The 14,228-nt window shown below is 46.4% G+C and overlaps 1 protein-coding gene across 1 annotated transcript in view; it reads right to left on the reverse strand.

Annotated features, from left to right (window-relative positions):
• Window positions 1–14,019, reverse strand: part of ANXA3 (annexin A3) — a 50,948-nt gene extending 36,929 nt beyond the window's left edge. The window contains exons 1-2 of the mRNA XM_008049486.2: window positions 13,948–14,019; window positions 11,386–11,438 (exon numbers count right to left, since the gene is read on the reverse strand). Coding sequence (XP_008047677.1) covers window positions 11,386–11,400 — 15 coding nt within the window. The 5' untranslated portion in view covers window positions 11,401–11,438; window positions 13,948–14,019. The remainder of the gene's footprint in view (window positions 1–11,385; window positions 11,439–13,947) is intronic.
• Between the last annotated feature and the right edge of the window lie 209 nt (window positions 14,020–14,228).

The following is a 14,228-nucleotide window of genomic DNA, read 5'->3' on the forward strand; positions in this document are numbered from 1 at the left end:
AAACATTTAGCTGCTTTTCTCTTCTCAAACTTAACCTTCAGAGGTCCCAAGACGGAAAATGATGCTGACACCAGTTGGAAAATGAATTAAAGCCGAGAATGTCGAAACAAGGAAGAAAAATAACAGGGGCTCTTTATACTAAGAACAATTGCTGCTACTTATTATGTGCCAAGTACAGTGCTAAGCACGTTTCCGCATCGCATACTCAACTCTCACCATAAACATATAAGGCAGATAGAACAAATCCTTTTCACAGACGATGAAACTGATGCTCAGGTAACTTGCCCAGGTTCACACAGTCAGTGAGTGGTCTGTTTCCATCAGCCTCTGCTCCTCATTACTACACTGGGTTGCATCCCCTTCTTCAAGTCAATATAATTTCCTCTGATTTTCTCAAATCACCCCTCAGAGGGAGCCACAGCACATGACCCTTGAAGTCACTGGTGTGGCCACACTCAGCCTGGGGGGCCATCTGCCACTGCCCCTGAGACAGGCCAGTCTGATGCTGATTCACAAAAGTCAGCCATTCCTGTATCTCCATGCAGAGTGTACTGGATTTGCAAGAAGTTAAACATCTATACTGGCAAGGATGGGTGAAAAACACAAGGCGTTTAAAATGTGCTTCATGCTCAAAAGCAAGAACAGCAGCTGCTGCAGTGTCATGCTGAAGACAAGGCGAAGCCAATCACTCACCACTTCACAAGGCCCTGAAAGGCCCTATCCAAAAACTGAGGCTTCAGAGCCAAGCCTCAGATGTAGGGCTCAGAAACTCTCAGAGAGCTAGGGAGAAGCCATCCCTCTCCGTTCAACATCAAGACGCTCTGTTGGGTCATGGAGCTTTATGGCACAAGGAAAAATGGAACCAATCCCCCAAAATAAAGCAATCAAAACTTTAAAACTGTAAGACTTCTGTTCAATTTTTCAAGTAAAAGGTAGTTTCAAAACCAAAAAAGTTAACTGTAAAAGGCCTTGAAATGAAATAGTCACGCGAAGCAGCTGTTATGGATTGGATTGTGTCGTTCTCCCTTTTGAAGCTCTGACCCACAGTACCTCAGAATGAGAACTTACTTGGATACAGGGTTAATGCAGATGTAACTGGTTAAGATGAGGTCATAGTGGAGTCAGGCAAGCTCCTGGTCCCACATGGCCTGGGTCCTGATAAGAAGATAGCCACACGAGGGCAGAGTAACTCTAGGAGGACAAGACGTGAGAAGGAAGGCAGAGGCTGGATTGCTAGCATTCACCTCCCCAAAACACAATGGGATGCTGAGCCATACTCAGAGGTCTTTTCCCTCCCTCTATTTGCTTAAAGGCAAGATAGAGATTTACAAAGACTACAGGGACCCTGTCTCTTCTACACAGGAAGAGCAAAGGTTAATAAATCTTTGTCACGCTTTTAGGCAAATGGAGGAAGGGCAGAGGCCTCTGAGTGTCCCTTATCAGCCAGGAGAGGTATGAGAGGAATTTATTCAGCAGGCTGCACCAACTCCCTTTAATTGCTGGCAATTCACCTCCCGCCCCACCCAAATTGCTATCCTGGAGACTCAAATACCTTTCCTGTTGCCTTGCCACTATAAGCTGACTGTTCTTTGTTGAAGCCACTCTGTAAGCTGGAACTCACAGCCACCTCTTGAGAACTTCCCATTCTCTGAGAGTCCCAAGTATATCTGAAATACACATTGATAAACCTCCTTTTGGTTTCCTCTTGTTAATCTCCAACTAAGATCCCAAGGGGGTCATTTCCTCCCCTATGCCCCTAAACCTCCAGAAACAACGAAGAGGCAGGAAGGCCTCCCTGCAGGTTCCAGGGGGAGCACAGCCCCCACACCTGACTTCAGTGTTGGCCTCTCGAATGGGAGAGAATACATTTCTGTCATTTGAAGCCACTGGCTTTGGGACTTTACAGAAGCCCTAGGATACAAGTACAGCAGGCAAAATGCCAGAGAAAAGGCTGGAGACCACCCCGTTCTCACAGCGGGGGGTGGGGGGCTGTCTTCCCACAGGCGGCAGTGATGACTGCACCAATGGGAGACGATACCAACAGAAGGCTCCTGCCACAGGCACCTCTGCAGCCTGGGAGCAGGGAGAAGCCAGTTTTGGTGATCGGCCCACAGGTCTGACGGAGGCAACCCGGCTGCCATTGTGGCTCTGTCGGCAACGTGTCCTGTGATCACTCAGGGAGAAGCGTTCATACTTCTCAGCTTTTTCTTTTCAAACAGTGATTTCATCTGGGCTGTGTCAGGGCAAGAGCGCTGGGGGTGACGGCAGAGGAGGGCACGGCTGGAGGAGGATGAGGTTGACTGACACACAGGGGCAGGCAGGACCGAGACATATCCAGGAAACGTGGATTACAGTGAGGAGGAACCCTGACCCCTCAGCGCATGTGGCCCCACGCTCACCTCGGGCCCTGCCTTCCTTGCTCTGGACCTCACCTCCTGAAGTTCCCTGGGCCCTGCCTTCCTTGCTCCTGGGCCTCAGCTCCGGGGTTCTCCGAGCCCTGCCTTCCTCGCTCCTGGGACTCACCTCTTGGGGGTTCCCTAGGCTCTGCCTTCCCTGCTCCTGGGCCTCACCTCCTGGGGTTCTCTGAGCCCTGCCTTCCTCACTCCCAGGCCTCACTTCCTGGGTTCTCCCTGCCTCTCCAGCATGCACATAGCGTTGGTGACCCCTACAGAGCAGGCACTTCTAAAATGGAAAGTCCCGCCGGGTTCGGTGGCTCAACCTGTAATCCTGCGCCTTTGGGAGGCTGAGATGAGTGGATTGCCTGAGCCCGTGGGTTCGAGACCCACATGGGCAACCTGGCGAGACCTCATCTCTACAATAAATAAAAAACTAGCCGGGCGTAGTAGCGCACGCCTGTAGTTCCAGCTACTTGGAAGGCTGAGGCGGAAGGATCGCCAGAGCCCAGCAGGGCGAGGCTGCGGTGGCCGGGAACGGCCACTGCACTCCAGTCTGGGCGACAGAGTGAGACTCCAACTCAAAATAAATAAATAAATAAAATAAAATGGAAAGTCCCTTTCTGTAATCATGCTGTGGTTATTTCCTTCTCTCCCCTCTGTGTATGAACAGTGCCCGCATTTCCAGCTTTAGCCAGACTTCAATTTGGAGTTTGAGCCTTATACATTCAATGTCTCCTTACTTCCCAGGTCAACTCATCTCCTCTCAAGCCACTTCTTCCCCCACGTGACACTTACACTATACTCACTTGAACTTTACATATACCTGCTCAAATATCCTTAAATATCCTCAAACCACTCTATGAGGTAGGTACTATTATTAGCCCTATTTTAGAGGGGAGAAGAGAGGACACAGAGAAGTTAAAAAACTTGCCCATCGTCACACAGCTAGTGTGTGAATATCCACTACTGAAAGAAAGAATAAGTGAATAAAAATGTTTCTTGTTTCTTGTTTTTTTTTTTTGTTGATAATTCTCAAATGCCACCACCACATTTCTCAGAGCTCCGTATGCAGAAAATCCTACACATGCAAACTTCGCCTTTCCTAAACCCTGTTCACTTGGTACTGTCACTACTCCTATGTAAACATGCCTCTGGAGCCCAAGTGAGGTGTTGAATGAAACAGAGAGTTGAAAATGAAAGGAGCAAAGATTGAATTATGGAGGAGGGGGCGGACTTGAGAATTTTCTTCCCTTCTGTTTTATTCTTTTTGAATTCATGTGAGGTGTGTATTCATCTTACCGCTCAGGACTCTAAATGCTTATTTTTCTAACTGCTTTGCATCCACCTCAAAATAGAATTCAAGAGAATTAATAATATCAGCAATACTAATTAATCATAATACTAATCATACCTTCTCCCCATCACATTCCTTGCTCTCTGATCCAAAACTACTTATTTTCCTCTTTGCCGCTAACTTAGCAGACTTCTGAGGCTACTCATATACTTTTATCATGATTAAATATGCAAGAGGGACCTTATTTCCTTCTGGCTGGACTTGGACCAGGGTGTGGCCACAAGCAGCTCTCGAACGTTCATTCCAGTCATTCCCTGGGTGCCGTACTCTCCTCACTCTGACCACATGGGATTTCTTCGCAGGCTTCAGTCTTAACCTGACCTTCATGTTCTGTCTTGAAATCCAGGCCTGCTTTGTTTTCTCTAACTTCCTGAAGTGGGTCATTGTCTGCCTGTCTGAGTGCTGATATTCACCTGAAGAAGCATCGGGGAGCATGGTTTAACACATACCTGACAGGAAGCCACAGTCATGCCAATGAAAGCCTAGCCAGGGAGGACGCCTGTTCATGGGATGTGGAAAGGCTCTATTAGGACAGTGACAAAGCTAGGTCTTCCATGCCCAAGACGTGGGAGATGGGAGGAAAACAGAGGAGGACCCAGCACATCCCACATGTGTGGCACGAGCATTCCCCAAACACATTTTAAACCTGGGTGGTCAGGAAGAGCAAACACAGCCAGAGAGGAAGGCCTTGCGGACATCCTGGCAAAGGCAAAAACAGGAGCTGGGCTGGACTTTCAGGTACTTCGAACCCAGAACCAATAGCATTCAAACACTTAGGGCTGCTGTCATCATGGGTAGACTGTGGGAGGCACCACCTGTCCCAAATTCTCTCTTTCATCGGCAGATCACACCTTTCCTGAGAGCCACCACTGCACTCATTTCTCTGGGTCAATGGCAGAAGTGAGATCACTGTGTCTTTGTGTGTCAAATTGCACCCACCTTGTTCCCGGGAAGGAGAGGAAGGCCAGGTAGTGGAGGGAGGCTCGCTGGTTCTCACTGTGAACACACAACCGGTGTGTCCTGTTTGCAAGTGTCCCTCTCGGCAGCCTTCCCCGACATGTCCACCACCAAGGAACCCTGGTTAAACATACGCTATATGGGTACCATAGTTTTGAATGATTCTGTCTGCCAGTCTATATTTATTACCAAATATTAGCTCATTTCCCTATTTTTTCTCATTATTAAAGATGTAACTAACAACTAGAGCTTCTGATCAGCATAAGACAGTCTTTAATGTTAATAACATTTTAGTCAAAAAATAAAAGAATATGATGTTTCAGAAACTCTGTGCCTTATTGTGCATTATATATGTGTAGTACATTTAGAAATGGATCTGGTCTTTGTTCTGGCTCTTGGCACAGAGCTTCAAAAACCTCTGGAATTTCCTGAATGATGGGAGTGTCTCTGTTGTGCTCCAGAGGTGACTAATGCAGACCCCTAGATAACCTCAGAATGATAGCTGGTCCACAGAAAGACCAGCTCTGTGATTACAGGGTTGGAACTCTGGGTCAGCCAGATCGCTAAGGAAAGGGGCTGAGACTGAGTTCAATCGTGCAGCAAATGATTTAGTCAATCATGCCTACATAATGGAACCCCATTAAAATGCTGGACACTGAGGCTCAGAGGAGCTTCCTGGTTGGGGAGATGTGCTGAGGTGATGGCCCCAACTCCAGAGGGAGAGGGTGGGAGGGTGGCAGGAGGTGGATACACCCAACTCCAAGGGAGGGGACAGGAGGGTGAGGGCTCAACTCCAAGGGAAAGGGCAGGAACTCTGGACAGGTCCCTCCAGACTCTGTCCTATGTGTGTCCCTTATAATAAATCTGCTCTTGTAGTCTAATCTTCTCCATGAGTTCTGTGACATATTCTAGTGGATTATTGAATTTGAGAGAGTGATTGAAACTCCCCACATTTGCAGTCAGTTGGCCAGAAGTGCTGGTGGCTCCCAAGACTTTCAAGGGCTCTGCAGTGCCGGCAGTGTTGTGGAGGGCTGAGCCCATAAACCGTGGGTTGGACATTGACACTGGGCAGTGTCAGAACTGCGTTCCAGCAGACACATTTGGAGTAGAAACAGAGTATTACATGTTTTTAGAGATGTATATGCGTTAAAAATACTGTAAAATAGTTGAAAATAAGAGTGGTCAGGAAGACTCTATCTGAGGACAAACCAATGGGGAGGGGGTACTGTTTATTTGTAATGGAAACAGGCAGGAGTTCCTTTCCTAAAACAATTGCAGGGATATTATTAGCAAGAAATATGTTTTTAGAATAAAATAAATATAATGAAACAATAATGACTGAAATTAACATGCACCGAGTTAATGCCTACTCCCTGCCAGGCACTGTTAATCGCTTTATATGACCTAGTTTAATGCTTATAAACACCAGATGAAGTAGGTACTATTATTATACACATTTTACAGATCGGGAAACTGAGGAAGAGAAAGACTAAGTAATGTGCTCAAGGTCATTTTCAAGAGTTGGCCTTTTGTAAATTAAGTTATGAAAGAGAGAACTGGGACTGTGGTTGGACTGTCAGTCTGTTCCCAGTAGCGTCCCCTGTACTAGGAACTTATGTTTCAATTGTGACTATGTTTTGAATGAACTTCAAGACAGAGATAGTTGGCATGGTATTATGGAATATACTTTTTTTGGCATTTAAAATATATTTTAATGAAAAGACTTTCTCACCATATTTTAATAAAAACAAGCTGCATTTAAAATCTGGATTTGAGCCGGGCTCGGTGGCTCAGCCTGTAATTCCACACTTTGGGAGGCTGAGGTGAGTGGATTGCCTGAGTCTGCGAGTTTGAGACCCACCTGGGCAACTTGGCGAGCCCTCATCTCTACAATAAATCAAAAAATTAGCCGGGCATGGTAGCGCGTGCCTGTAGTTCCAGCTACTTGGAAGGCTGAGGTGGAAGGATTGCTGGAACCCTGCAGATCGAGGTTGCAGTGGCCGGGAGTGGCCACTGCACTCCAGTCTGGGCGACAGAGTGAGACTCCAACTCAAAAATTTTTTAAAAATTACAAAAATCTGAATCTGCTCTGGCATTAGGATTTAATTGCTTTCTTCTCCACAGGTTTCAGAGGCCACCATACCACCAACTCCTCAGTGTCCTTGAGGCCTGAGCTGGACACGTCCTCCTATGGTGAAGGCACATCTTTTTGTGCCTTCTATTCTGGTAATGATAGGCAGTCCATGAGAGTTCTGGGGACCCACACCACATTTCTCATGCTCTGCAAGTGAAGGCTCGTAAGCTTGTGATGAATCCAGTTTGCACAAATGAGAGACTCCACACCTTTGGTCATGGTCCATAGCCTGCCCAGGGGCTTCTGAACTCCTGAGTGCAAAATCCCTGCCTAAGGGTAGGGACTGTTCTCTTGAAAGGCAGCACCCACTAAGTGTCCAATGGAACATCTTCTTATAAAACTTCTTTTGTCCCTTGGTTCCAGAGTGGCTCTGTTTCCCTTCCTTATTTGGAATATTGGAGTTTGAAGTTGGGAAGGATGTTAATTAATAGTCCATAGTGATTAGAATTATTATGAATTAATTTAGAAAAACTCTAGCACCACAATAAAAATTCTAACTTGAGAGTTCAAACAAACAAGAATTGCATTTTTGACTATTCTGTAAATGTAAGTTATAGGAGGAAAGAACTCAAAATATTTACAAATGAAAGCTAGCACTGTAGAAGGCACACAATAAAAAAAAACTGCTTCAGTATTTTAATAAGAAGTAATGTTTCAAGACATTTTAGAGTGTGACCTTCCTGTGTGCTTGTTATGATCCTAAGGCAACATATGACAAAGCTCCCTGACTTCAAGGAGTACAAACTAGAATCAAAGTAGAACATCTGCCTAAACGGAGATGCTCAAAATTTCCAAACAAAGGAAATACTCATGCAATATAAATTGTTTGCTCTTAAAAAAATGGTGGGGCCGTAATACCCCCAGACAGAACATGAAAGTCCTAAGAAACCAGCCATTCCTTCAACTTCGACGGTCACGTACTAACACTGCTGCTTAAGACTTCTCTAAACTAACCATGCAAGTAACCACACAAGCTAAGCTACAGTTTTTTAGAAATGTGTGGACTTGACTGTTTGTTTGCATTTAGGTATGTATGTGCTTTTGTGTAAAAGACATAAAAAGATAACAGATACAACTTTGTGATGAGAATATTTATAACTGGAAATCTAAGGGGTTTTATTTATTTATTTTTACCTTGGTTAAAGAAAACCACACATGAAATTTACCATCTCAATCCCTCCTAGGTGTAGTGTTCAGTAGTGGTAGGAACATTCACTGTTTTGGAACACATCTCTAGCGCTTTTCCATCTTTCAAAACTGAAACTCCAGATCCATTAAACAACCACTCCCTCTCCTCTGTTTTCCTGTTCATTCCCATCACCATTCTGCCTTCTGTTTCTATGAGTCTGATGACTTTAGATCATTCATAGAAGTGGACTCACACAGTATTTGTCTTTGTAGATCTGGCCCCTGACTTAACACAAGTGCTGGAGGTTCATCCATGTTGTCGCATGTGACAAGATTTCCTTCCTTTCAACACGAAGTAGTATTCCATTGCATGCATACATTGCATTTTGTTTATCCGTCCATCCGTGGATGGACAATGGGCCATTCCCAGCTCTTGGCTACTGTGCAGAGTGTTGCAGTGAACACAGGTGTACAAAGGTCCCTCTTCCTGTGGATGTAGACCTAGAGGTGGAACTGCTGGAGCTATGGTATTGCTGGTTTCAATTTCCTGAGAAACTGCTATATTGTGTTTCATAGTGGTTCTGAAATGTTCTTAATCTTTGCTCTCTGGGTTCTCACTCACAAATATTAGTTCTTTACTTGGGGAGGCGGAGGGTGGGAGGGAGAGGCAGTACAGGCCTCTCTTTGGTTGGGTCCCTTTCCCCCCCAAGGACCTGCTCTCCAGGCTCAGCTCAGCTCCCCTTTCCCACCAGTCTCTCCCTCTCTTTCCTGCCACTCAATGCCAAATGCTACTCCTAGCCCCTTGAGGTAGGCAGAATGATGGTCTCCTCCAAAATATCTACTCCATAATCCTTGGAAACTGTTGATGTGTTATATTTCATGAAAAAAAGGAACTTTGCAGAGGTAATGAAAGTTCCAGGCTTTATGATTCAGAGATTATACTGCATTATCCAGGTGGGCCCAGTTTAATCACACAAGCCCTTAAAAGTAGAGAACTGCTTCTAGTCAGAGAAGGAAGAGGAAGACAGAAAAGAGACACTCCTAAAAGAGTAGCCAAAGAGATGCCAAGTGTAAGAAGGATTGGCTGCACCATGATGACTGGTTCTGAGATGCAAGGGCCACGTGCGAGGGCCGCAGAGCCTGCGGGAGACCAAGGCAGGCCCTGCTGCAGCCAGAGAGGAGGCAAAGACCCTAGTCCTAAACTGTAAGGAACTCAATTCTGCTGCAGCCTACATGAGCACAGAGGAAGATTCTTCCCAAAGTCTCCAGAAAGGGACACAGCCCTGCCAGCTTTGTGACTTCTATGCTGTGAGACTGACATATAGAACTGTGAGATCATCAGTGGACATCGCTTTAAATTACTAAATTTGTGGTCATTAGTCATGGCTGCAAAGAGAAAATGGATCTGCCCTCAAGCACACTCACTTGGGTCTCTCCTGGCCCTTTAGGAATGTGCCGGGACTCAGAAGGTGTCAGCTGGAGAGGTGTCAACTGGAAAGCCCAACCAGCAACACTGTGTAAATGTACTACTGGGCAAGGCCAGAGAGTGACTGTAATTTGCAGAACACTAGCATTTTGGAGAGAGTTTGTTGTTGTTTTTTTTAATCTGATGTCCATAAAAGCAGCAAGGATTTCAAATGAAAGAGGGGCAATCAGCCTCCTGGTCAGTGGTAAGAAAATAATCTGGGGCCAAACCTTGCAGCAGCACTCTCCCATCCACACGGCCCTTCCAAGGGCTGGTTACATCTCTGCATGAGCTTTTTTGTAAGGTTTTCCTGTCCCTCATGTATAAAATATTATGTATGTTCATAGTAAAAAAAACAAAAAACAAAGAGTACAGAAGGTGATACATTGAAAAGCAAGTGCCCTTCCTCACAATCCCAGGAAGTTTTCACATAACTTGGTCTTTCTGTATATCTTTTTCCCTTTGCTCTTTCTTTTAAACAGAATCCTTCTGCACATGCTATTCCATAAGCTTATTTTTTTCATTTGTTAACTTACTCTCCCCTGAACAGAACAGGCAAGAACTCGGCTTGCCCACACCCTCTACACAATACAGATAGATGGCCAATGTGCCACTCAAGTGTCTGGAACTTACTGTCCCCTGAACAGAACAGGCAAATACCCGGTTTGTTCACACCCTCTACAACATAGATAGAACGCTAACGTGCCACTCAAAAGCGTATGGAACTTATTTTCCCCTGAGCAGAACTGACAGGTACCCAGCTTGCCCGCACCCTCTGCAACATTACTACCGCTTTAAAATGTTTACCAATTTCTTAGTAGAAAATGACTTCTCACTGTGTCATTCATGTTTATTCAGTTCTCAGTGAGGTACAGGATCTTTTCAAATGTTTACTGGACATTTATAAATCTTTTCATGTCCTATTTATGTCACTGGCAAATTTTTCCCTTTAATCCACTTTCAAATTGACTTATTCAAGCTATTTGTCTGTTAAGGAAATAAGCTTTTTGTCTGATGTGCTGCAAACATTTTTTCCTGTGGGTTGTCATCTGTCTCTACTGATAGTATTGTTTGCTATCATAATTACAAATTTATATGTAGCTGAATAGATCAATATTTTTCTTTTAGGCTTTTGGTTGGGTGTCATAGTTGTAAGTACCTTCCCTGCTCCAAGATTATTTTTCAAAATTCACTGATATTTCATCTCTTTCATTTCTGTATTTTATCCATCCGGAATTTATCTTAATGTAAGAAGGAGAAAAGAATACAAATTTACTTTTTCCCTAAACAGTGAGAAGTTTTCCTAATATTTATTGTACAATCCATCTGTTCCCAAATTATATATTAAATATATTATCTGTTTTTGATGTCTCTGCTTTGGTGCCTTCACAAGTTTTTTTTAACTATTTATCTTTACACACACACACACACACACACACACATATATAATGTGTATATGTGTGTGTACATACATTTATATATATATATATATTTTTGAGTGGGAGTCTCACTCTGTCACCCAGGCTAGAGTCCAGTGGCATGCTCACAGCCACCACAGCCTTGACCTGCTGGGCTCAGATGATCCTTCCACCTTAGCCTCCCAAGGAGCTAGAACTACAGGTGTGTGCCACCACACCCAGCTAACTTTTTGATTTATTGTAGAGATGAGGTCTCATGAAGTTGCCCAGGCTTATCTCGAACCCCTGGGCTCAGGCAATCCTCTCATCTCCTCCTCCCAAAATACTGAGTTTACAGGCATGTGCCACCACACTCGGCTTAATTTTATATTACACTTTTTATATTTTATTATTTTTGACATCCTCTGGCTTTTTTGGCATGCTAATTTTTGCAGATGAGCTTCTTATCAACTTAAAAAAATGTTTCTTGACTTTCTGTGTTTCGATCTGACTCATGTTAAGTCACTGTGTTGTGAGGCTTGATTTTTACTCACCCAGATAGATGCCATGATACCCCACCTTTGTCCTGAGCTGAGATCACACCAACCTATTAAAAGGAAAACATTTAGTAAGTGGCCTAAATCTGTGATGCAGAACACAAAAACCTCATCCAACTCTTCATCTTTAATCCAGAAAACAGAAGTCAACGTTCACAGAGAAACCTCCTCAGGAAGAGGATGTATCTGACACAAGGTACCCCCTTTGCTCAGCAATCATTTACTGGGCACCCACCAAGGAACCGTGAGGGACCTGTGAGCTCCTGAGACAAGAAAGGAAAACAGCTTTGCACTTAAGGGCCTGACAGACAGGCTTCCTGGAAAGCCAATTTAACTTTTTAAAATCCGATTATGCCAATCACAGACGGCTTTCAACCAGGACAGGCTACCACCACAGGGAATAGGAACAACAAAAACATGAGAAATTGCTCCTCCCACTAAACCAACACACATTTCAGTTTGACTCCTAATGTTTGACCTCGAACTCCAGGCACCAAGCCTACAGCCTGTATAGACAGATATGTCTGCTCTAGGAGAAAGCAAAGTGCAGCAGTGAAGGGCCGTTTGGGAGGAAGCAAGGCCCACTTTCCATAAATAGGCATTATTCAAACATGCTGGCATATCTCCAGGGTTGATGTAGAAACGGAAGTTGCTCCCACCCATCCTGGGAACAAAATATTCTAAAAATTCACTGAGAGCCCCAGCACAAAGTACAAGAGGAAATTACACCATTAATCCCTGGAAACATTTAGCCTTGGTTTTCTCAGGCTTTCTGTGGCCTGGGGCAGCCAGCTGTCTCATCAGAGTCCAACACTCCATCTCTCCTCCCTACAGTTGTCAGAATCTAACATTACATCTATCCTCTCCACATACAGATGTTAGAGTCCAACACTACATCTCTCCTTCCCACATACAGATTCTCCCGACCTTTCATGGCATTACATCCTGATAAACCCTTCGTGAAGTTAAAAAATCAGAAGCTGAGCCACCAGAAACAGGGGCCATCTGGATTCACCGGACACAAGGTACACTAGTTCTGGTTTTACTTCTTAAAGCTAGACACAATTTCTCTGAGCCACAGTTTCCTCATCTGTAAAATGGGAGAGCAGGGCTGCTGCCAACCCTGAATGAGATAACATGTATGATAACATCAGCCAGCGTCTTGAACTCTTCCTACCGCCAGGTAATATGAAAAGCAACAGAAGGTCAGTGTCACAAGGCTGGGTATTCTGGTTATGTTTGTTCATTGGGGTACAGTAGGTGCTAAAAAATGCTAATTTACTGAATGAATGATTTACATTCATCCTCGCAACCATCCAGTGGGTGAGGTATCATTAACAACATCTCTGTTCTGCATATGAAGAAGTTGGACACAGAGAGGTCTGGTGACAGTCCACAGTCACACAGCCTGGGCGGGCCTGCTGAACAGAGGCAGTCGCATTCCACAGGCAGACATGGACCCTGCTTCTGTCTCAACCAAGGCCTGGCCCACAAGCCGCCAAAGACCACATTCAAGAGGTGCTGACCCAGGATAATTCGGATTGGAAATTATTACTGACTCTTCATTTAACTTTTGAGAGGTAAAGTTGACTCCCCCGTGAAGGCCAAGCGACTTGCAACAGAACAACACACCCTTCCAACACCTCTCCTCTTCCTTCCTCCCCTGCAGGTATTTCTAAACAGATTTCTCAACACAACCGCAGGGTCCTGGGAACAGGTACTGGTTTCTTTACATTTTAAATTCCTTTTCTGATCACTCAAGTTTTCTGCCTTCATGAAAACCAAAGGCGATGGCTTCATGAAATAACGTTTTCATAAGCTCCATTTTTTATGATATTGATGAAAAAGTCGTAAGCGCAGCTCTCCCGGAGGCAGGGTCCTGCAGTCTGTGCTGAGCTCCCATCCTGGGAAGAGCTCGACTGGGCTGGGCCACTTCTCAGTCGCCCAGGCCCAGCGATCCAGAGCCCCAGGCCCTCTGGAAGCCACCATTTCCCCTCCATGGCCACCTGCGCGTGGATGTCCAGATACCACCTGCGAGCTCAAATGCCGGGGTGGCTCCTGTCTAGTGAATCCGACTCTTGCCATCAAAGAAAACAGCGAGTCTTCGCTGGAAGACTCCTGGAAAAGCAACCTCCGATCTGGCAACCCCCAGTATCCACGCCGACTTCCTTCCACTCCTAAAAATTAAGTGGAATAAGACTGCCCGTGAAGAGGAGCAAGTGCCCACAGGCCGGGCGGGGGTTCGAGTCCGCAGGCGCCAGGACCCCAGGCCGTTCCGGGGACCCCGGGCCACCCCGACTCCCGGGGCCTAAGGACTGGGGGGCGGTGCTGTCCCTGCGCTGCCCGCTGCGATAAAAAGCAAAGCTTCCAGGGAGCGAGGGCAGCGAGGTCAGCGGGGCCTCCGAGACCCCACCGGGCGGCCCAGGACGTACGCTCCAGGCGAGCCCGGCTCCCGGATCCCCAAGTAGCTCTGTCCGCGGAGGCCCCTCCGCCCGCAGCCCCAGCCCTGCAGCGACCGGCGGCGACAGGCGAGGTCGCGGGCGCGGAGGCTGTACTTACCCGTCGCGCGGTGGGACCTGATGGCGGGCAGTGGGGACTGAGACCTGGCGGCGGGACCCGGTGACCGAGACCTGCGCGGATACGTCGCCGTGCCCGGGCCCCGCGCGCTCCCGCCGGCCGCGCCCCTTCCGCCGGCCCTCCCCTCCTTTCGAAACCCCCTGGTCCCAGCCCGAGGCCCCCGGCCTGGGAGGGGGCCCCCGCCAAGCCCGAGCCCGTCGGGACCCTCGCGTCCCCGCCCTCGACCCCAAAGTCTGCGGGTCCAAACGCGTTTCCTCCGTTTT

The sequence above is a fragment of the Carlito syrichta genome, unplaced genomic scaffold (assembly GCF_000164805.1).
Source record: "Carlito syrichta isolate Samal-C Ts95f unplaced genomic scaffold, Tarsius_syrichta-2.0.1 Scaffold135687, whole genome shotgun sequence".
Lineage (NCBI taxonomy): Eukaryota > Metazoa > Chordata > Mammalia > Primates > Tarsiidae > Carlito > Carlito syrichta.